Here is a 22,823-nt window from a genome sequence, read left to right as displayed (position 1 = left end):
GGACCTTTTTTGAGAAGCTTAACTGCAAACAATGTACAACTAAGATACCCTTCAATCTTTCTTGTTCCAAGTCTAACAGGAGACTGCATTAAATTACAAAGTAGATTGAAAACAAAGCATGCTCCTTTATCTGCAAGTTTTATTTCTTCATGCATGTATAATAGTTTCACATCTGAAATTATTTACTTTAAATTTAGATCCAATAAATGCATGACTAGATTTTTCTTGGCAAAGGTGATATCTTACAACTGATTCATCAGCAAAAATTCAGGTGTTTCACTTATTCATAATAAGATGTAAGGCATCAGTCTTACTATATATTTCAAAAATGGCTTTACAGTTTTCACAAACTATTCTCCCTCTATGAAGATGTTCATGTGGTCTAAGGATTTTGCATATTGTAAATAGGTGCATGACATACTGTATTGACCTTGAAGAGAGCCAGCCTTATATAAGGTGGGAGTAGTCTTACAGAAACAGAGATATTTATAATAAAATGATCCTACATTTAAAAAAATGTTTTCCAAACAACCTACAGTTGACAAGTGATCCCATTTCCCCTCTAAGGGGTGTTGCTTTTTATTTTTGTTTTTTAGTCATATTCCTGTATAACATGAGATAGCTTTGAAGATTAATTAGAAAAGGAAGATTTTCTTTGAGAAACATTCCAGAAAAAGATGTTGGGTTTTTTTGTTGCAGTTTTGTTTTTGGCTAGGCATTCTTAATCAAGATAAACTGTAGATGTCAAATTAAGAACAAAAAGACTTAACAAACAGAAAGAGGGTTGTTTTTTCTCCTGCTGTGCAAGACACATCAATACGTTCCTGAGCAGCCACCTTCCATGTTTTAATCTTTCCCTCCTTTATAAACTGCATATACAGTTTTTAATTTGTCTTAGAAACTTAATCTAGTCTGAGGGAGTTGGCAAGCATGCACCATGTTGTACTATTTAAGGCTGATATTTTCAGACATTCAAGGGATGTGGATGCCCAATCCGAGCCTGGTTTGGTGGTGGAACATCTAAGATGAGATTCAAAGCATAAATGGAAGAAACTGCACCGAAGAGATGGAGAGAGTTTATGGGTTGAGATTTAAAGAGAGGAAATTACTTTGATTCAGAGGATGGGTGCTGAATCCCACATAATCATGGCAGCACAAGTGAAACACTGACTCCCACAGTGGAAAACTGAAAGGGAAGCCAGCAAGAAGCCAAGGCCAGGGGGAGGAGTGAGAATGCAAGGAAACAGGTGGATATAAGGTCAGGGGGGTGACGTGGGCAGAACTAGGTGATTATCACAAGCATGAACATTTTTGGATTTTTAAAAATTGATCCATTTCAGTGTGCCCAGGCACATTTAACTGAACAATTTCCTTGCCCAAATTCTTGTAGAAAGTGAATTTTAAGCTTGTGCACTTGAGTATTCTCACTGGTGGTGACATCTTTAATATGGGATTGGATACTTTCTAGCATAGCAATGACACTGGGTCCCCCAAACACCTCACTAGAGCATTAGCACAGGTGCAACTGAATGAGCCAGACAAGGGTCTGACCTCACCTTTCACAACTATTTTTCCTCTTATGATTATTTATATTGCTATAGTGCCTATTTATCAGTTGTATTGTGCATGCACATGTAATTGCCTTGTATAAACAGGATGAGAGAAAGTTAAATTTAAAATCTGCACCATTGAAGTAAATCTACAGTAGCCTCAGTTCTGAAGAAACAAAGCTTTGGGCAAAGCCAGTGTTGCCAAGAAAGAAAGAGGTTAAAGTTACTTAAAATCCTATTTAACTGCACTCTCTCAACTGCTGTACTCCCTGGGAGATTCAAAGCCCCACAGGCTCCTTCTCATGTCTCCTGATTATAAGAGTCATAGTCATCCAGTCAGGGACTGGAAACAATACTTTGTGATTTTTGTGACCAATCTCAATTAGCCAGCACACAGCTCAGACTTTGAATCTCTAGTAGGGAGTGCTCACAACAGTCAATTCAATAAATAAATATAAGGAAATAATGATCTGCTCCCTGGCATTCTGTCAGCAGGAATAAAGGCTAAACTTGTCAAACAGAATTTTCCACAGCACATTATTTGCTCAGCACAAAGGCTCCAATTGTGTAATTGAAAGAACACAGGCAGACTGCTGCACCCCTACGGAGCCCCATGGACTCCACTAGGGCTCTGTGACAGTGCAGCCATTTGCAGATGTACTGTCAATTGCAGACTCTAGGCCTTTGTGTGTGTTAAATCCATAAGGAGTGTTGCAAATGGGCAATAACTGTGAATTGGATATGGAGACAGAATATGAGGGTAATATAGTCTGACTTTCTGGAGCAAGAGAATGGTCTGGTTGGGACACCCTGGAGATCAGAAGATAGGGATTTAGGACAATTAAGATGAGAAGTGGTTACAGCATGAATCAGAATTTCAGCAGAGTCAAGGTAAGTAGGAGCTCTGCCAGTGTTCCAAAGTTGGCAGTAGGCAGAATTAGACACAATTACAGTCAAGGGGCCTCTAAAATTTCTGGCCTTGAGATCAAAGTTAAGGTCTGAATTAAGAAGAGTAATGGAGGAGTCAGAAGCATGAGTGTCCAGGATAATAATGGTGTTTCAGCCAATTGTGCTTCCCCAAGTAATTGTACCTACAGGAGACAGGCTGTAAAAGCTGCATCTATCTAGCTAACCAATGGTCTCATTTGATTTTGTTCCTATCTATATCATTTTGGAAGTGATATGAGCTTCTGTGGATTCCTTTAGGTCTTCTTTCTAGATTAGTATTACTAGCCCCAGCAAAAAGCAAAAGCATTTGGCATGAAACAAGACTCTAAGCCCTAAATATCATATATAAGCATGGGGTGATTTAAAGAAAAAGAGAGTTGACAAGCAAATGCCTAGAGTGTCTGTGTAAATGGCATATTGTTTGTAGTTTTGTGAAGCGGAGCATCTTGGTGTTTGAAACCACTTCCTTAGAGGCACAGCTTTTGAAGACTTTTGCGCTCCAATCTACCTCAAGCCATGCCTTTCTCGGTTAAGCATAAGTGTATGTGTGTGCATGCATTAAGGGTGCATTAGTGAGCTTGTATGAACATATGCATGTTCTGAGAGCATGTATATGTTACTTCTCTAACCTTCAACCTGAACAAAAAGAAAAACCTGAACAGTACTCATGCAAAGAACCTGGGGAAACAAAAGTGGAAATTCAGCTACACTCAGACCATGACTACACTGCAGCCAAATCTATAGTATGAGTGCTTTGCCAGTATAACTATACCGGTATACTGTACCAACAAGGTGTTCCTAGCATGGGTGCAGCATATACCAGCAAAACTGTCCCTTTGCTGGTATAGGAAATTCTAGCCCCACAGAGTGAAACAAGCTATACTGGAAAAGAACGAGTTTTGCTGTATAACTGCATCTACTTTAGAGCTTTTACTGGCACAGCAATGTCGGTCAGTGATCACACCTCTTCATGCCCTTCACTGACATAGCTGTACCATCAGAAGTCTGTAAACCAGACATGGCCGAAGTCTGACAGTGGTTGATAGCAGCTCATGTTCACAAATTGTAAGATTATTGCTAAGCAATATCTTACATACATGTGTAATGTCTCTAAATCATGCAGTTGCAAAACAAATGATCTGAAGAGCACACGAAAATCTTCTAGAGAAATACTTTTCCACTCCATAATGTGGAAATCATTGTTGGGGTCTAAAACGTTATCTTTGAAATATTATATTTAATAGTAAGTCTGTTACTTTTGAGTTAGGGTAACTATACAAGGGACCAAATCAGATTTACAGAAGAGGCACTTGGGAATCAAAAGTCATGTTTTGCAAATAATTATTACAATTTCCAAAATTCCCTAATCAAATAACAACAACAACCACCACAAGACTGCAACTTGAAATTTCCAGCAGCAATTTCCCATTCGATCCAAAATCCAAGAGAAAGTGAATCTATCAAATGGCTCAGTTGGTACGTTGAATCAACAGGCAGCTCCAATAGACTGCGGCATTAGCACAGGTGATTTGCACTGAAATATATCTCAGCTCCACATGGATACTCACTTCGCAGGAGGTACCACCATACCCTGGAGGACACTGACAAACCTCCACAGAAGACGCCACCTTCTTACCAGTTGAATAGCGATCAGCAGCTTCAAGGCTAACCCCACTCAACCTGAGTTTAGATTAACAAAAATAAAATAGTTAACTCACAAACCAAGTATAGAAGGCAGATCAGTACACTTGGATGCAACTAAAAGTGAATGGGGAGACTCGGTGTGCTGTTCTCATTTACTTGCTTAAATATAGGAAGGCATTCATATTTATCCAATGTCTCAATTTCCTAGACGAATATCTACAGGCTTGTAGCTATTTCTGTTCATCATGTGAAGAAGAATATGGTCAGCACACACTTGAAAACTCAGAATACTGTATCTGTAAGAGAAAGGCTATTCTTGGCACGCAAGTTGCATGCTTTAGCTTCCATTACAGATGTACATATAAATAGCCTGCTTGTCGCAAATGAAGTAGCAAAGAATTTTAGACTGTAAAACAACTTTCTCCTGCTTAAAACATTACATTACTGAGCTTTGATTATGGGACATTTTTCTTCTACAGATTTGCCCTTTTGAAAAAGATTTCAACTTATCAGCTCTGTGCAGGAGGAATTCTGTACCTTGCACGTAAGAGTCATTAGTTCCAGTTCTCCAAATGCCACAAAAAGAGAAGAGACACACACAGGAATTTCTATTTTTTCCATAATCTTGCAGCAGAAAACTGAAAGAAAATGTTAAGTCTACCTCTCGTGGAATTGTTTTGGCATCTCAGTGATATGGCTGATATATATCTCAGTGACAACTAGCTCTAAAACCCCTCACTAGTAACTTTCTTTCTATTCCTTTGAAAAAATTAAGGAGCCAAAAAAAAAATCAATCATTTTACTCAGTCAGAAAAAATGCTCCAATATTCCATGCTCTCCATAAATGACTTGGCAAAACTTTAAGTATTATTTTTATTATTTAAAAAACCTTCACTCAAAAATGCATAAATTAGCAAGTCAAGAAAGTACTTCATCACAGCTGACAGCTATTTTAATGCAAATTTGTGTTGTAAGTGACCCCCTCTCCTTGCACACCGGACAGACTGTGCAAATCTTTTGGTGAGTCCTGGAAGGGATCATGCATCTCTGCTGCACCCTGTTTCAGAGATACCCCACTGGCTGATAGCAGTCTGGGATTTGTGGGGTTGATTGTCAGCCAGAGCTCAGAGCATAGGCATAGTTTTTTGGGGGGGAAAGGGACAAGAGGCTGTTGATCCCCAAAACTGAAAGCCTGGGGCAGGTACAGAATATCCCCCCCCCACACACACACACACCTGTGACCCCATTGGCTTAACTGGAGTTGCCCCCTGGCCCCAAATATAGAAGTCAAACTATACCTATGGCTCCAAGGTACGCCATTTGAATTAGTGAGGTGCAGCTGAGCCTATTTTCACTTAGCACCCTTAAAGGAGACCTTTGTTACTGGTGGTGTTTGAAAACTTTCCACCGCACTGCATTTTCAAAGGAAAATAGTTTTTTTTTGACACAATAGTAATTTTTGTGAAAAAAAAATCAATGTTCACTGAAAAACTGAAAACTTTGATTTTCAAACAAAAAGTTTTCTGTTTTGGTTTCCAAAAACTGAATAAAAAAGGTTGATTTGAAAAAATGCACACACACACACACAGTCTCAAAATTTTCTACAGGAAAAAAAAATCTATTTCCCTAACCAGCTATATATCGATTGCTCCCACAGAGAAAGAGGGGAACAGATGAAAAGAAAGGAAGGGGGATTAGCTACTATAACAGGGATAGGCAAACTATGGCCTGGGGGCGCATCCAGCCCTCCAGATGTTTTAATCCGGCCTTCGATTATGCACTGGGGAGCAGGATCCGGGGATTGCCCCGCTCAGGTGCTCCAGCCAGGGAGTGAGGTCAGGGGCTTGCCCCACTCTGTGTGGCTCCTGGAAGCAGCAGCATGTCCCCACTCTGGCTCCTACGTGGAGGGGCAGCCAAGGGGCTCCGCACACTGCCCCAAGTGCTGCTCCGCGGCGCCCATTGGCCAGGAACCACGGTGCATTCATCACCCGCCATACAATTTCCATACCCAGATGTAGCCCTCGGGTCAAAAAGTTTGCCTACCCCTGTACTAGATGGTAGAGCATGGAGTCTGGGGAAATATAAGAGCTACTCTGTGTGGTTTACAAGGGAGTTATTTTTTGCCATGGTTTGAATGTAATGCACATCTAGAGACTTTTGCCAAATTGGGATCAATTCAGACAAAACCTAAAACCCCTGCAATAAAACTCTACCCAGAGAGGATGAGCTGAGTTCACCCCTGAGTCTCCAGCAAGCTCCTCTCTCCTTCATTATTTCACCCTGCTCCTTGCTACAAATCAATTGTGCAATTACATTTTTTGAGTTCTACTTTCTATGAACAATCCCTAGCCCTTTAGATATTAAAGAAACATGACTGAAAAGCTAGAAAAAGGCACAGAATAAATCAAAGAATTTAGAAAGAAAGAAAGACCTATAAACAAAACAAAAATTGCCAGTGAAATGTTGAATCTCATTTGCCTATTGACTACAGCTGGTCTGCTCCCAGCTCTATGTCATATAATTTAGAACAATGAGAAACTGTTACACACAGAAACATTTCACCTAATATTATTTCACATTTGTATTCACTGAATACTTCCAATTTTCATTAGGTTCTGCTGTTTGCTAAATGGGATTTTAATGTGTTTAACAGTTTTCAGTGTTAAACAGTTACTCATTGAAGAAAGCTGCAGTGCATTTTTTCCACTTCATTGTTGTAATTTCTATTCCTCAGTGCCATTCTGCATTCATTAAAATACATAATGCTGGCAGTAATGGAGCACTGGATCCTGGAGATATGTGAACAATCTGAGATTCAACATCTAGACCAAATATTTAAGCTGACTGTTACTGTCAGCAGGCAACTGCTGACTTCTAAATACAAATAAGATTAAAAAGGAAGGAGGCATTTCAGACAGTATCAGCATAGTTTACTGCCTGCTATGGCAAGCATCCGAATCACATCAGCTGCGTAAGCAACATGAGGTACTGACCTGAGCATTGTTCATTTGTCTTTTAGCTAATTCTGTATACTTAGAGGACCCCACGGCTTTGCCTTTCCTGTCCTCCTCCCCACTATTTTAGTGGTTTCAGAGTAGCAGTCGTGTTAAGTGATGAGTCTATTTCAGACTGCAAGTAATATATTGTCTTTATCAAGATTTCTACAACTGCTCTCCAGTGCCCATCCCAGTCTACACCACATTTACATTAGCTGCACTGGCAAATATTAACAGTGAAGAATCAATGTTATTACTACAGGCTTCCTTAGAACAGAGTCTAAACAATACTGGATTAAGTAACAACAGAGCTTTTCAGTTCTGCCTAACTACAATAGATACACTTTAAAAGTTCACTCAATTTGAAAGATTCCACAAGCTCTAACAGAGTCTCCCAATTTAGGCAGAAAAGCAACAATCACTTTCAAACCCTCTGATGCATGGCACTCTTCTCCTCATGCTTTTATCCTCTCTAAATGGGCTTTTATTTAGATGTTCATTTGAGGACACTTCCTAATTATGAGATAGAGTAATAATTGCATCCCTAGCTTTAAAATAATCCACAAGACATTTAAGAGCAAATGTTGTTGCTTACTCAAGGGCACATCAGTCATTACACATTAATAGGAAGTATCCTCAAATTATTATGATACTGAAATTTGTATGGCTTATTTTTTTATCCTTCTGTCAGGATAAAAAATAGAGGGGATGATCTTCTGGTTAAGGCTCAGGCTGACTGGGACTCTGAACACCAGGGTTCAGTTCTCCGTTCTGTATGATTTTGTGCAACTCATTTACTCTCTCTCTCTCTCTGTGGAGAGATTCTCAAACACAAAACTATCAAATCACCCTTGAAAATCCTTGCAGATGTGAAGTCATTAGAAGTTTGAATATTTGCTCTATTTAAAAGAACAGGGTATTTAAAGGTAGTGAGTTTCTGCTGCTGTTTTGAGGTGGAACTTACCCACTGGAGAAACCTAATAACCCTCAAATGCTTACCAGACGGAGTGGGACCTCGGCATCTCTGTCACATCCTCAAGAAACATTTTCACACATACACTTTATTTTTTCACACTCCTAGTCTTGGGGTTATCTGAGCTCTCTGGGGAAGTCTGACTTCCTTCAGAACCCATCAACACTAGTGTTTAAGCAGTCAGAAGAGTCACTGCTGAGTGACACAAAGCACACAGACTCTTAAAGATTTTCCCTGCAGTACTCCCAAGGCTCGTAGGGCCAAGGGAACAGGAAATAAAGTTAATGTTTAGCCAAATCCACTATGGAGAAAACTGAATATTATACATTTATTTTAATGTGCAAGATTATTATTGAGTGTTTAAACAATTGAGAATTGAATCAGGTATTTTGCAAGATAGTAAAGAGCATTACCACGTAGCCCCAGGGCCTACAGTGTTTTATTAGAATGAAATGGAATCTAACAGAAAATAACACAGTCAGACCTAGGCACTCATTGGAAATTAGCAGTACATGTGTGATGTAATGGACAGCAAAAGATCAACTTAATTACAGAGGCCCTGGGTGAAATCTTAGCAAAACTCCCATAGACTTCAGTGGGAGCCTGGGTTTCACTCCATGTCTTCCTCAATATTGTACAGCATTGAGCACCCTGATAGCTCTCAGTGTACATGATAACCAAAGAGCAAGCTATCTTCCGAGTGTGAAAGGCTTTGCATGATACTGGTGGTATTATACACAAACACAAAAAGCTACTTTAAACAACACCAGTGGGTGGATCTCAGCTTCACCAGCCACGGCTGTGTGTGGCAGGGAGGTTGTACCATCAGCACTGATTAGGAGTATTATGTCTGTGTGAACACAGGCAGAACATCCCCAGAGATAGTGACAGATGTGGCCTGAGAGCAACTCAAAGTCATTTTTTAGCCAAAGACAATAAAAATAGAGAACACTCTTCTAAATGACTAACAGTTACTTTTTTTTTTTATCATAGCCCTTGTGGGACCTACATTTCCAACCATAATCCCATGGCCACGGGAGGGAGACTGCCACAAACCTGCAAAGCACTTATTAGGGCTTTTTTTCTGACCCATCCATATGTTCTCCTGCTGAGCTTCCCTAAGGATACTACTCAGCAGAGAGGTTCCTTTTTCCATGAAACTCTCAAGTGCCCCCAAAATGCTGTGCACCATCTCAGCAACAAAGGGGCTTCTTTAAAGGGGAGGCAGTGTGGACAGTGCACTGGACTGGGAATCAGGAGTCCTGGGTTCTGCCAGCAGCCTCCAGAATGCCCTGGCAAATCCCTTCACCTGTGGGCCCCATTTTACAGATGGGGAAAATAATATTTACCTTCTTTTACAAGTGCTTTGAGATCTGCTTTTGAGAAAAAGTGCTTATAAGAAAAGCATTACCATGTTTCTGAGAGTCTGGGGGTCTACGTATGTTTTCACAATGTTTAGCTACCATATTTAATCTGCATGGCACAGTTTATGAATCAGCATATTAGCTTTAAATGTTAAAAGGAGTTCTCTGTCAAGAAAGTAAACTGTGGGGAATCAAAAGAGGAGTGGAAACTTGGAACTTGGCAGGCAGGACTCTGGGCACTACTTGGCGGTTTGTAGGAGAAAGTTTTAAATAGAGACTGGCCCATGCCAAGACACTCAGATTTGAACCCCGCTGACCTTTACTGAAGTTTTGGCAGGCTCTCTCCTCCACAATGGGTCAAACTAAAATGCCAGATCCAAACACTACTAAGTTGAGGAAAATTTAGATCTAGAACCAAATTTTGCAGCTTAGCTTGTTCTCAAGTTTAAAGGAACAATACACAGAAAAGCATCTTAAGAAACAAAGTAGGAGAAAGGGAAGGAAGAGATTAAAGAAGCAAGATCAAATGTTACAGGGACAAATATCCCTGGACACCTGTACAAAAGCTGACGTCAGCAAGCTATATGCTTGCCATGACCTGCATTTCCACATCTACTGGTTGGAATCTTTGTTTAACCCATTTGGAATTAAAACAATGGCTTTTGTGATTTAAGACACTCGCAAAATCGGTGTTTATTTGCTTTCAACTTATTTGCCACGTTTCAGCTGGATACCACTTAAAATGATTAAGTTTTAGGCTCCCTAAGTAAAGGTGAGAAATTAGAAAGTATTGGAAATGTTAGCAGATGCTTCCATATACTATATCTAGGAATGTGCTCTAGTGGAACAGGGCAACACAGAAATTTTGATTACTCTCCTCTTGGATAATACTTCATTCAAGGCAAGTAATCACAGGATTGCAGTCAGCTCCCTCTACCTCCACTTGCTTAAGATCACTGAAGTGACTGGTTTGTGGGTTAGTCTACACTTCAGATATTATACCTCATGAGTGGAAAACCACAATGCAACATAAATTGGAATTAATTCCAGTACCAAATTTTACAAACATGATTCAAGTCACTGAGCAATAGTGTATTAACAAAGGATAAATCTACAGAACCAGGAACCAGGCTGACTTTTGGCCCACCTGCAGTGTCCACTAATGCACTAACAGAAATTTCAAATCCAATGCTAGCTTTATAGATTGAACCACATAGTTTTGTAGGTATTGTAGACTGCACACTGCAGCCACCTAGATGGGATTGCTACTGTGCCAGCTCACATAAAGCTCCTCAGCGCACACATCATTCATTTTATAGAAAGAGTTCAGAAGACTTCAAATGAAACCATTGATTTTAAGACGACCAGACAGTAGAATAATCTGACATAAATCAGAGGGAAAGGTTTGGGATTACCTAGTTGTAGATACAATACCGATTAAAAAAAATCCCTCTAGCTACATTTTGTCAATTTGTTTTTTATTCATTTTGAGAGCTAAAGGATCCCTCTCTGCTGCATGGTCTTAACATCCTGGCATACTCTATTCTTTAAATGGGGAAACAAAAATTAAGATCTTCCTCTCATAACGAAGGCATCTCAGCACTATGAGCCATCAGAATCACTTATCATATACAACAGAAATGTAGTGCTTCAAAATAGATTTATTTATAGAATTGTGATTCTCTCCTTAATAGTCCACATGATTTCACTTTGTTGTGGGTTAGCCAGTAGAAGCCCCCCCACCCTCAAAAAAAGAGTTAGAATGGGAAAAAAATCAGACTATTTGAAAATGTTAAGACTTAAATAAATGTTAAAGATTTAACTGAGGAAAAATAACAATAAGCATCCTTCTAAATTACACCAACCTCAGCCCTGCACAAAGAGAAAATAAAAGCATTCATCGAAGGGCCTGCAGAACATTGTCATAAATGCAGTTCCCACATCTACCTGTAGATGGCATCCATCCCATAGCTGTATGTGGCTCTTATGAGGAGCCTCTTTATATTTGCCAGCACAGTCATGAATTCCCTTTTGTTGACTGGGGAGTCAGTGCCGTGTACAGTAAATAAGTCCGGTTTCAGCACAACTTCTTCAGTGTGTTCTTCAAATGGCTGCAGGTGAATGCCCTCCTTTGAAGTGCTGATTCTTAAGCCAGCTCCCTAGAGAGAGCGATGTGTTTAAGGCATACAATTAAATATAAAAAAGGGTAGAAAAGACGCTGTATCATTGTGGATATTTGGTATAAAGAAGAACTGGAAAGCATATTTTATGAGAACAGTCTATATCAGGAATGCACTAGATTTTCCAGTGTTCCTGATATGAGCTTTGTTGCAAAAAGTCAGTGCATGCAAAATCCAGGTAACCCAACTGGAACCCAGTGGCATGGCTTTGAATGAGTATGAGAAAATCCAGATAACCCACTGAAGCACAGTATACATGATACTATACAGCACAGATGTTTAAAGTGTACTGTTGGTTTAAATTGTCTGCAAATGCTATTTCAATCAACAAATGTATTATATGTATTCATTTTTCTTGCTCATCTTTACAAATGTAGTTATAATATTTTCTAACATTAGTAGAGGCTCCTTTGGGTACTTAATCTTGCCTATCTAGTTTTAGTCATTAAGCTCTGATCCTTATTGGTTGCTGTAAATTGGCTGCAGACACACCTTTACATGTCAGTTTTGCCTGCTCACTTTTGGATGCTGTTAGCCTTCAGTGTTCACGGAAGAGATGGACAAAAGTTAGTCACTGGAAATGAAAATACTTTACCTCTATGATGATATCAGATTGCAATATTGTTTGAACAGCTTCTTCCTGCCCTGTGAGGTCATAGGAGATGGTAAATTTCAGATGCCCTCCAGCAGCTGTTATCTATAATAAAGCAGAATGATGCTTATTACATGATAGGAAATGTGCCTTTAACCATTCTGGGTTACTCTTTTCCTATGACAATATTTCCAGGAAATGGATTTCCAGTGTTGTGAAAGGAGTTGTGGATGATCTAGTGCCTTAAGCAGGAAGTCCTCATGAACCATTCCCTCCCTGCCCCAAGCATGAGTGGACTCACTCTCACCTACTAATATTTTCCCCAGTGCCAGGCAAAGGTTGCAAATCACCCCAAATACAGTAAAACCAAGCAGCAGCAGTTCCTCAGAAACAGCTTTGAAATCTGCAAATACATCTCCCTTCAATCTGCATTTTGTAGAAGGCTAAGGGCTGTTTCAAAGATAGGTTTTGAATGTGTTTCAGCTACTTTAGCCCCCATCTGGTCCTTGCCTCCTTAAGAATCAACCAACCAGTGTTTTGTACAACACCTCGCATAACGGGGTCCCCCTGATCCAGGACTAGGACTGCTAGGCACTACCATAATACAAATAATAAGCAACAATAATAATAATTAATAATGGATACAACATCTCCTATTCTGATGCAAAATATACCCATAAGGCAAACTGGCATAAAGGAAAAGAGTTTTGCTTTCGTATCAATTGTAATTGAAAATAGAGGAACGTAATAGTCTGTCCTCATGCAGTCAAACAAAGCAATGGTATGTTCTTTACCTCAGCCTGAGTCACTCTCCATAATAAGAGGCTAATAACCTCAGGTCATATCTCATTTCAGTATATTTTTCCGAATCTGTTTTTGCACCCTAATTCAGGGCCCTGACAACAACTTTCCGGAGAAAAATCACAACATGTATAGATCATTTTTAGGACAGGAATCAAAACTACTGTCATGAATGACTGAGTTTACTGCAAATACAGCAGGTTTGCTTTCCACCAAAAACTGTTAAAAGAGCAGTTTTTTTAAAAAAATACAAAAAAGTCTGTTTTGTATTCCAGTGTAACATCTCCTCTGAGATGAACAACCTACAACAGCAAACTCCCTGCCCTTCCAATCCATGTTGCTGACCACAGAGAAGTCTTGTGAGTATTCTGCAGGAAGGAGAACAGTATGATTATTCTCAAGGCTGATCCAAGGGAACAACGTGCTGTATTGTATCATTCATCATACTGGATGTGTTACACGGCATGTTTGCACACATGCAACAGAAAGCAAAGGATGCTCATATTTTCCTGTGCACTGTATTTTAAAAAGAAGGGGGGAAGAAAAATCAATCTCCTTATTTAAGATGCAGCAATCAGCTCATTTTAGATAACATATGGAAGTATAAAAATCTGTGGATTTAGGCTTTATGGTTAGTAGCCATGTGAAAACTACAAGAGGCTCCCAGGATTCATAAGCAACCAAAAGTTTGGATGTGTATCCAAATGTTATCCAGACCGGCTGGGTCTACAAAACTACCTCTAGCCTCTAGTGACACCAAAAACACCTAAAAAAAAAAAAATCCCTAGCCTCTAATGCAGTGCTTTGGCACTTCTGCTTCTAGTCCTGACTGAGCCTGTAGGGAATTAGGAGAATGAAAAGCAATAGGAAAGCAAAGATACTCGAGCATTATTCAGCCTCAGAAAGAGTCTAAACCAGGTCAGTTCTTACTTAGTCTAGTTGTCTAGTTAATCTCAGAAAGGGTCTGAATGAGGTCAGTTCTTATTTTCTCTAGTTGACCTGTCCCTTTTTAGCTAGCACAGATAATGAACACATGAATGCAATATAAATTCTCAGTGGTCACCCCATCCACGCATAGTGCCATCACAGCTTAGAAGAGTTAGAAGAGTTTCTTTAAATGCCACCATAATGGTAGCACAGGAATGCCAATGTTTCAAAGTTGTATGTAGTGTTGCTGTAGCTGCCTTTTGGTCCCAGGATAGTAGAGAGAAAATGTGGGTGAGATAATATATTTTATTGGACCAAGTAATGTCTCTCTCACCGACAGAAGTTGGTCCAATAAAAGATATTACCTCACCCACCATGTCTCTCTGATGTTTCAAAGTGGCACTTATGAGGTACTTTGGTCAGCTCTGGAAGTATATTTTACCTGGTATTCTATGTAATACTGAAGTGGTTAACAATACAACTGAAGTCTCACAATATGATAGAAGTTATCACTTACATTTGCCATTGTTTTTGAATGTACTAGCCTTCCTCTGTTGCAACGTAGGTTTAGTTACAATTTAAGTCATGGGTAAAAATGAATGTGGTGATCTCATCTTTGTCTGATGTCAACTATCTTAATTTAGGAAGGGCAGTTCTGTTTTTTATTCTGGAATTTTTATGAACTACCATCATAACATCTGGGCAATTTAATAACACGTTTAAAATTTCATGACATAAAATAGTCACTTTGAGACTATCAGTTTAAATTCATAAACTGTAGTCCTGCAATCACTGCACTGCATAAACAAATATGCCTCATAAGAACATAAGAATTCCCATACTGAGTCTGACCAGGTCCATCTAGCCCATTATCCTCTATCTGACCCATACCACAGGCTCAGGGGGAAATGTACAGAACAGGGCAATTCTGCTACCTTCTTACCTGTCAAGCAATTTACCCTGTGGTTCTCCTGGTCATCACAAACCCAACTATCTGTATTTCTAAAAAATTGACTCCTCCTCTGCTATTGCCCATGTCTTCCTAATAATTGGAATTCTTCCCTCCCCCCTCCCCCCAAGAGGGATATCTTCAGTGCGAGAGGATACCATGACATTATCTAGAAGATGCTTCCCAACTATGGGATCATTTCCCTCCAATCCAGCTTCATGGTCTCCTGCCCAGAATTTCATCCTCCTTAATAGTACAGCACTGTTGGACAAGAGGTGGGACTGCTGTATGTCTTCTGTGTACCTCTCTGTCTCCCTTTGCCTCCAGGGCCCGTACTCTATCTCTGAAGGCTTTGAGTTGCATGCACACTACACCATCTGTCCGAGAGGCAGGTAACCATTCATGTTACACTCAGTGCAATAAATTGGGTAGCCCCCACCTTCTGATACTGGTGTTCTATCTGCTTTTTTATTCAGCCTAAGCTTAGAGGATGTTTGTGAAGTGTATTGGGTTCTCTTTATTCCATCAGTTACTTTTCTTGGGAATTTGGTACCTTTCTAATTGTTAAATCCCTCAGACTCCTCCCCTTAGAGTTAAACTCTCCTTACCTTGGCAGCTCACTCAGTTGCTATGCTCGCTGTCACTCACTCCGTCATGGGCTTTCTCTGCTCTCATGAGGCTTCTACATTTATAGCTTTGGCTAGGCCACACCTCCTCCCATCCTCCTATTGATTACTCTCAACTGAGAATGACCTACCAGTGATCTTAAACAATCAAGTTCCAGATCCAGTCAGCAGGAGAAACACAGCAGATCTTAACTTCTGCAGCAGGATACAGGATGGTAGGGAATTTCTCACAAATTTGGATCCTAGACCATTAGGGATTCTAAATATTTTGCAACCAGCACTTTTTAAATTGTATGTGGAAGTGAACAGGAAGGTTGAGAAGAGCATGGAGCCAGCACTTAAAGTGGTCTGAAAGAAGTGGGAGGGCCCTATCATTTTCTACAGAAATGAGAGCAATATCATACCTGCCTGTCTATCCACCACCTATCAGTTTTACCCCCACATCTGTTCATACATTCATAGATATTAAGGTCAGAAGGGACCATTTTGATCATCTAGTCTGACCTCCTGCACAACGCAGGCCACAGAATCTCACCCACCCACTCCTGTGAAAAACCTCTCACCTATGTCTGAGCTATTGAAGTCCTCAAATCGTGGTTTAAAGACTTCAAGGAGCAGAGACTCCTCCAGCAAGTGACCCGTGCCCCATGCTACAGAGGAAGGTGAAAAAACTCCAGGGCCTCTTCCAATCTGCCCTGGAGGAAAATTCCTTCCCAACCCCAAATATGGCTATCTGCTAAACCCTGAGCATATGGGCAAGATTCACCAGCCAGATACCCAAGAAAGAATTCTCTGTAGTAACTCAGATCCCACTCCATCTAACATCCCCAGCTCGCCATCAGTTCTTCCCCATGCCCCCTATCAATTCTGACCCCACATCTGTTCTGACCCTGCTCCACCCCCCAACCCGCACGTCACCTTGCTCCTCCAGCAACTGTTGGGGCTCCTTCTTCCCCTCCTGTGAAATGACTTTGTCTCCTTAGGGGAGGGAATTGGTGAAAGCAGCCAATCAAAAGGAATTTGTTCCCCCCACCCCCTGGCAGGGTTGAAACGTGTGCCCCTCCAAGACCCAGCTTGAGCTGTGGAAATTTTATTTTCTGGGTCTGCAAGTGCTTTCACCCAGGTACAAATTAAGCATGGCTTGGAGTACTAGTGAAAAATAATCACATAAACCCAACTCAACATTCAGCAGAACTGCTGCACTCTGCATCATCTGAAGAGTCTAAGTCCTCTTTCAAGGGTCATCTTCTGCATTCTTTTTAACACCAAGTACAACACAATGTCATAGTCTATCTTGATGGTGACAAATGCAAGAATCACTGAGGCAAGCAACGTTGCTTTAAAAATTGGTAAGAACTTTTTGGTATTTTTTTCCTCACAGAATTCTTATCACCATTTTTCATGAAATTTCAAAATTTTCTAACCAGCTCTTGTAGCAAAGTCTGCATCTGAGTGGAAGGGCCACAGCTTCCTGGGGAAACCTAGATGACGATAGGCCTGACAAGTTGCTGCAACTATGGCCATGATCTAGAAAACCATGTAAGCATGAATGGAACTACTCATGCTCTTAAAGTTAAGAGTTTTGATTGACTGGGGCCCATCAGAGAATGCAGATACAACAAATGATGGAGCAAGACCTCCCCATTTCTCCCTACACAGCAGAATGACTACCATCTTATCTGGACTAAACATATCCCTACCTATGGTGTCCCTCGCCTCTGTTTGCCAGAGGCTGGGAATGAGTGACAGGGAATGGATCATTTGGTGATTACCTGTTCTGTTCATTCTCTCCAGGGCACCTGGCATTGGCCACTGTCAGAAGACAGGATACTGGGCTAGATGGATCTTGGGTCTGACCCAGTATGGCTGTTCTTATGTTCTCTGTTACATTCTGTTAACAGAGCAGACTAGAGAAGCCAGATTCAACAAAAGGAGATGTACAACCAAGTGCCATCCACATATTCCTGGCACTGCATATCGTATCATCTCATTTTTTCCCTCAGCAACAATACTCTACATACACACTGAACAGGATGGATAACAGAATAGAACCATGGGGATCCCAATAAGTTAGAAGCCATGGGAAGAACAAGTATTTTAGCAACATTTTCACTAATCCCACTACATCCCTGCAAAAAAGCTCTTATATATATATATCCCCATGTATATCATCAACAGAGGTAAAAAGAAGCATCCTTATTTCTCTCCTTATATTTTCCAAATGTTGGCAAGTATTGGGTACTATATGCATATCAACAGCACAAATCACAGGTTAGTATGATTTGACATGATTTCCAGTCTTTGCTGAAGAACGACTCAAGGACAGAAATAAGAGGAATGAAGCTAGTCAGCATTCAGGTGCTGTACCTAAGCTCTGTAGAAGAAGGCCGCACAGCACCAGTCCACACTGTGCCTGAAGGTAGCTAGTACTGCAAGTCTTTCATTATCATGTGTATCAAGTTTAGCCAATTAAAATAAAACAAAAACACAAGAATCTGCTTTCCATGTGCACTTGTCAATTCAGCCTGGAGGGGAAGAAACAACATATTTACAAGTAACTTTACAATTATTGTGCAATATAACCTGATGTCACCAGTAATCATATGGTACATATGCAACACACTGCATCAGGGATTTAATGTGGCAGGCAGATTTTCCCATATGTATGGTAATGCCAAAGTTGGTATAGCTGTGAGATCACAAAGTATCCTCTTAAAAAAAAATTATGGAAAGAATAAGAAAGGGGAATAGAGAAGGGAATGATTAAGCAAGAAGAAAACTTTTCTACAAAAGAACCCTATAATCTTTCCTCTTCTGTCTGTGCCAGATGATGAGTTAAGGCTCCATCCTGCAAGCTCACTAAAATCGCACTGAATTCAAGATAAACAGAGAGTGCTCAGCATTCCAGGAATTGCTCAGCAGGTTGTAGGATCATGCCCTAAGTTATATTGCAACTGAAAAATATTTTGTGTGTGACTGTTTAATGTTTCAGACAGGCTCACTCTGTAAGGAAATGTTAAGAAATACTGTAGTTTTTTAGCAGCATTCATTCAGGAAAAAATGAGTGACATTGAATTTTGATCCATAAACTAAAAAACTTTAAATAGAAGTGTCCTATCTTCCATATTTATGACCTATGGAGCTAGTGTTTTACATTTATACTCTCCTCAGTTTTCTCTTTTGTCCAGATCTTTGATATATTTTTATCCTTTTGATACTTTTTTTTTAGCTGAGGATACTTTGTTATTGACTTGGAGTTTTAGAAGGAGAGCCCTACTATTTATAACTACACCTTCAAGTCAGAGCGAGTGAAAAGGAAATACCTCAGTAGAATAATAAACTTTTTGAATCTAATGTTATTCAAAAATATCTGAATATAGACAAGCCTCAACACAAAGTAGGACAACTCTGGATCTCTCAATTTTCCTTTAATAATATCGGGAATACTGCAAATACTGACATGACATATTTTAATTAGCTACGGCAACAATGATTTTAAGAGTATTAAAGATAAAATATTTTTACATTTCATAGAATAACATACTAAGTGATATTTTTATTTTCTGTCTAGTATTTTAATCATTAGGTAAACTTCCATCAATGCCACTGAAGTCAATAGGAGTTTTGCCTAATTATGAAATACAGATGGAAAGCAGGATTTGGGCTATTATTCAAACAGAAAACCTGTTCGGTGGACCTGAGGTAGGCCACTGATTGGAGCTGGCTTGGTAACTCAAATTTTCCTGTGATATTTGTGTATTTTAATGTGAAGCTTTACTATGCATGATACAACTAATGAAAACACTACCAAACCTGAAGATAAATATAATGGATGGGGGAGGACGGCTCTTGGTGGTTAATATGGACCCAGCCTCCAAATTGTTTTACAGGATTTTTGAGGTGGTGTGTAGGAATGTCAGGGTGAGAAGACAATTTCAGCACAGTTCCCCCACTATCAAAAGGCCAGTGATTGAAAGCTGTGACCAAATGCACCCCAAAAACCAGGCAGCTTAACTTCTGTACCAGGAAAGATAATGGAGCAAATAATTAAACAATCAATTTGCAAACACCTAAAAGATAATAAGGTGATAAATAACAGTCAGCATGGATTTGTCAAGAACAAAGCATGTCAAACCAACCTGATAGCTTTCTTTGACAGGGTAACAAGCCTTGTGGGTAGGAGGGAAGTGGTAGATGTGGTATATCTTGACTTTAGTAAGGCTTTTGATACAGTCTTGCATGACCTTCTCTTAAACAAACTCAGGAAATACAACCTAGATGAAGCTTGTCATAAATATAAAGGGAAGGGTAACAACCTTCCTGTATACAGTACTATAAAATCCCTCCTGGCCAGAGGCACAATATCCTTTAACCTGTAAAGGGTTAAGAAGCTCAGGTAACCTGGCTGGCACCTGACCAAAAGGACCAATAAGGGGACAAGATACTTTCAAATCTGGGGGGGGAGGCTTTTGTTTGTCTGTTCTGTGTGCTTGCCAGAGAGAGATCGAGAAAGCAAGCAATCCAACTCCATTAGAATTAGTAAGTACTAGCAAGGAAATGCGTTAGTTTACTTTTGTTTTGGCTTGTGATTTTCTCTGTGCTGAGAGAAAGGTGTATTCCTGGTTTTCTTTTTGTAACTTTAAAGTTTTTGCCCAGAGGGAAATCCTCTGTGTTTTCCATCTGAGGAAGTGAGCTGTAGCTCACGAAAGCTTATGCTCTAATAAATTGGTTAGTCTCTAAGGTGCCACAAGTCCTCCTTTTCTTTTTGCGAATACAGACTAACACGGCTGTTACTCTGAAACCTCTGTGTTTTAAATCTGATTTCCCTGTAAGATTAGCTTCCCTTCTAATTTTACATCGGTGCTTCTTTTACTGTTTTTCTTTCTAGTAAAGTTCTGTTTCTTTTAAGAGCCTGACTGATTTCTCTAGATCCTAAGACCCAGGGGTTTGGGTCTGTGACCACTTTGTAACCAATTGATTAGGATATTATTCTCAAGCCTGCCCAGGAAAGGGTGTGTAAGGGTTTGGGGGGATATTTTGAGGGAATAGGAACTCTAAGTAGTCCTTTCCCTGATTCATTGTTAAATCACTTGGTGGTGGCAACTTACCCTCCAAAGAATTTGTGCCTTGGGGAAGTTTTACCCTAAGCTGGTAGAAATAAGCTTCGGGGGTCTTTCATGCGGGTCCCCACATCTGTACCTTAGAGTTCAGAGTGTGGAGGGAACCCTGACAAAGCTACTATAGGGTGGGTGCATAACTGGTTGAAAAATTGTTCCCAGGGAGTAGTTATCAGTGGTTCACAGTCATGCTGGTAGGGCATAACGAATGGGGTCCTGCAGGGATTGGTTCTAGGTCCAGTTCTGTTCAATATCTTCATCAATGATTTAGATAATGACATAGAGAGTACATTTATAAAGTTTGCGGACGATACCAAGCTGCGAGGGGTTGCAAGTGTTTTGGAGGATAGGATTAAAATTCAAAATGATCTGGACAAACTGGAGAAATGATCTGAAGTAAATAGGATGAAATTCAATAAGGACAAATGTAAAGTACTCCACTTAGGAAGGAACAATCAATTGCACACATACATAGGGTGACTGAACTATAAAAGTGAGGGGCAAAACCGCTTCAAGTTATTTCTCCCTATCCATCTCTCTCTTTCACTTAAGAAAAAAAAGAAACAGCCTATGGACTTTGGGAGGGGATCCTGACCTGAAACATGGTCAACAGTGTTACTGGGAACCTGTGGTAAGAATGTCACCTTGAACCAAGTCTAGTTTGTTAAGTTTAGTATTAGGATGCATTTTATCTTTATTTTTCTCGTGACCATTTCTGACTTTTAGTGCCTTATACTTGTACTCACTTAAAACCTATTTCTTTGTAGTTAAATAAACTTGTTTTATTCTTGGACCTAAAGTAATCCAGTGTTGTGAGCAGTGTGGGTAAATCCATTTACGGTAGCACACTGTTGTACATTGATTCCCTAAGAGGGGCAATGGACCTAACATATCTGGATTATCCAGGAAAGGGCTAGACAGCGCAAAATGTATGTTTTGGGGGGGAAATCCAGGACTGAGAGTGTGTTGGAGTCACCTTGCAAGTAGTAACCAAGTAGCCTAGTAACCAAGGCTGCTGGAAGCTAGAGTGTGGCTGGTGTTTGCTAACAGGCTGCTGGGGTCACTGTTGCTGACCAGGGCTGTGGCTATACACACTCAGGGTGTAACCTGAATGCTGTTTGGCTGTTTGTGAGGAGCCCAGGTTGCACAGGTTGGACTCATCAGCAAAGCATTTTGAGGCACCCCATGTTGCAGGACAGGTGTGAGATAGACCCTCACTTGTCTGGATTACACCCCAGAGTGTCATACAGGCCATGAAGGGTGAATAGGTCTAATTGCCAAACAATGGAGTAGCCATCATAGGGACATTATCTGAGATGGTCTGCCTGGCTATCTGGGGGGAAAAAAAACAGTCGCTGGCTAAAAGAAGACTTCACATGTAGGCTCTATAAGAAAATCCATTGAGATATGTGGTAATTGGGTAAAGAATGTAAACTGGGTCTGTTCTGTTTCTGCAACTCAAAAGGAAGTCCATCTAGATGAGCTCGTAATGAACCACAAGATTAAATGAGTTTAGATATGAGTGTCAGCTGTTCGCTGTTTTGAAATAATTTTCTTTAATGCTTTGTTCTGTTTGCTAATAAACTCGTTTGTTTTAATAAGGCTGCTGTTCACTATATCACTATGTACTGAACACCTGTGCTTCTTCCCTTCAGGAGTTTGTGATGACTCCCAAAGGGAAGAAACACAGGTGTCCAGCCAGACCTGCACAGTAATAAGCTAGCATAGACAGGGGGTTGTTTGCAGATCCTGGTCTAACAGAGGGAGAATTGCAACTTTCCACCCTGAGATAGGTCAGGGCACAAGACCTAATGTTTGAAGGAGAGAACTCAGAGAGACTAGAAGGGAGACAGAGGTGTAGCTAGCCCTGTAACTCTGACAGTAATCTTTAGCAAACGTTATATACATTTAAAACACACGCATTAAAAGGTTTTAACATATGGTGCATCACTTTCACTTCTTTCTACAGAAAGATGTTTCAGGTCAGTTCTATAAAGTTTCCTTTGTTGCTGGTAGTGAAAACGAACTAGGAAGACACAAAAGAGATTCCAAAACCTTTTAGTAAAAGCACCGATAATAGTAATGTTGAATATAAAATGTATATACCTTGCCCATGAGTGCAGTGGTGCATTTAGTAGTAAAACTCCTGCCTCCGA

General features: G+C 40.1%; 1 protein-coding gene across 1 annotated transcript in view; it reads right to left on the bottom strand.

Moving 5' to 3' along the window:
- LAMA2 (laminin subunit alpha 2) overlaps nucleotides 1-22,823 on the bottom strand; it is a 458,477-nt gene that overhangs the window by 179,958 nt on the left and 255,696 nt on the right. The window contains exons 13-15 of the mRNA XM_084624485.1: nucleotides 12,251-12,352; nucleotides 11,423-11,634; nucleotides 4,067-4,178 (exon numbers count right to left, since the gene is read on the bottom strand). Of these exons, the coding sequence (XP_084480611.1) occupies nucleotides 4,067-4,178; nucleotides 11,423-11,634; nucleotides 12,251-12,352 (426 nt within the window). The remainder of the gene's footprint in view (nucleotides 1-4,066; nucleotides 4,179-11,422; nucleotides 11,635-12,250; nucleotides 12,353-22,823) is intronic.

The sequence above is a fragment of the Lepidochelys olivacea genome (assembly GCF_965140295.1).
Source record: "Lepidochelys olivacea isolate rLepOli2 genome assembly, chromosome: 3".
NCBI lineage: Eukaryota > Metazoa > Chordata > Testudines > Cheloniidae > Lepidochelys > Lepidochelys olivacea.
The sequence above is the reverse complement of the archived record's forward strand: the minus strand, read 5'-3'. Positions and strand labels throughout refer to the sequence as shown.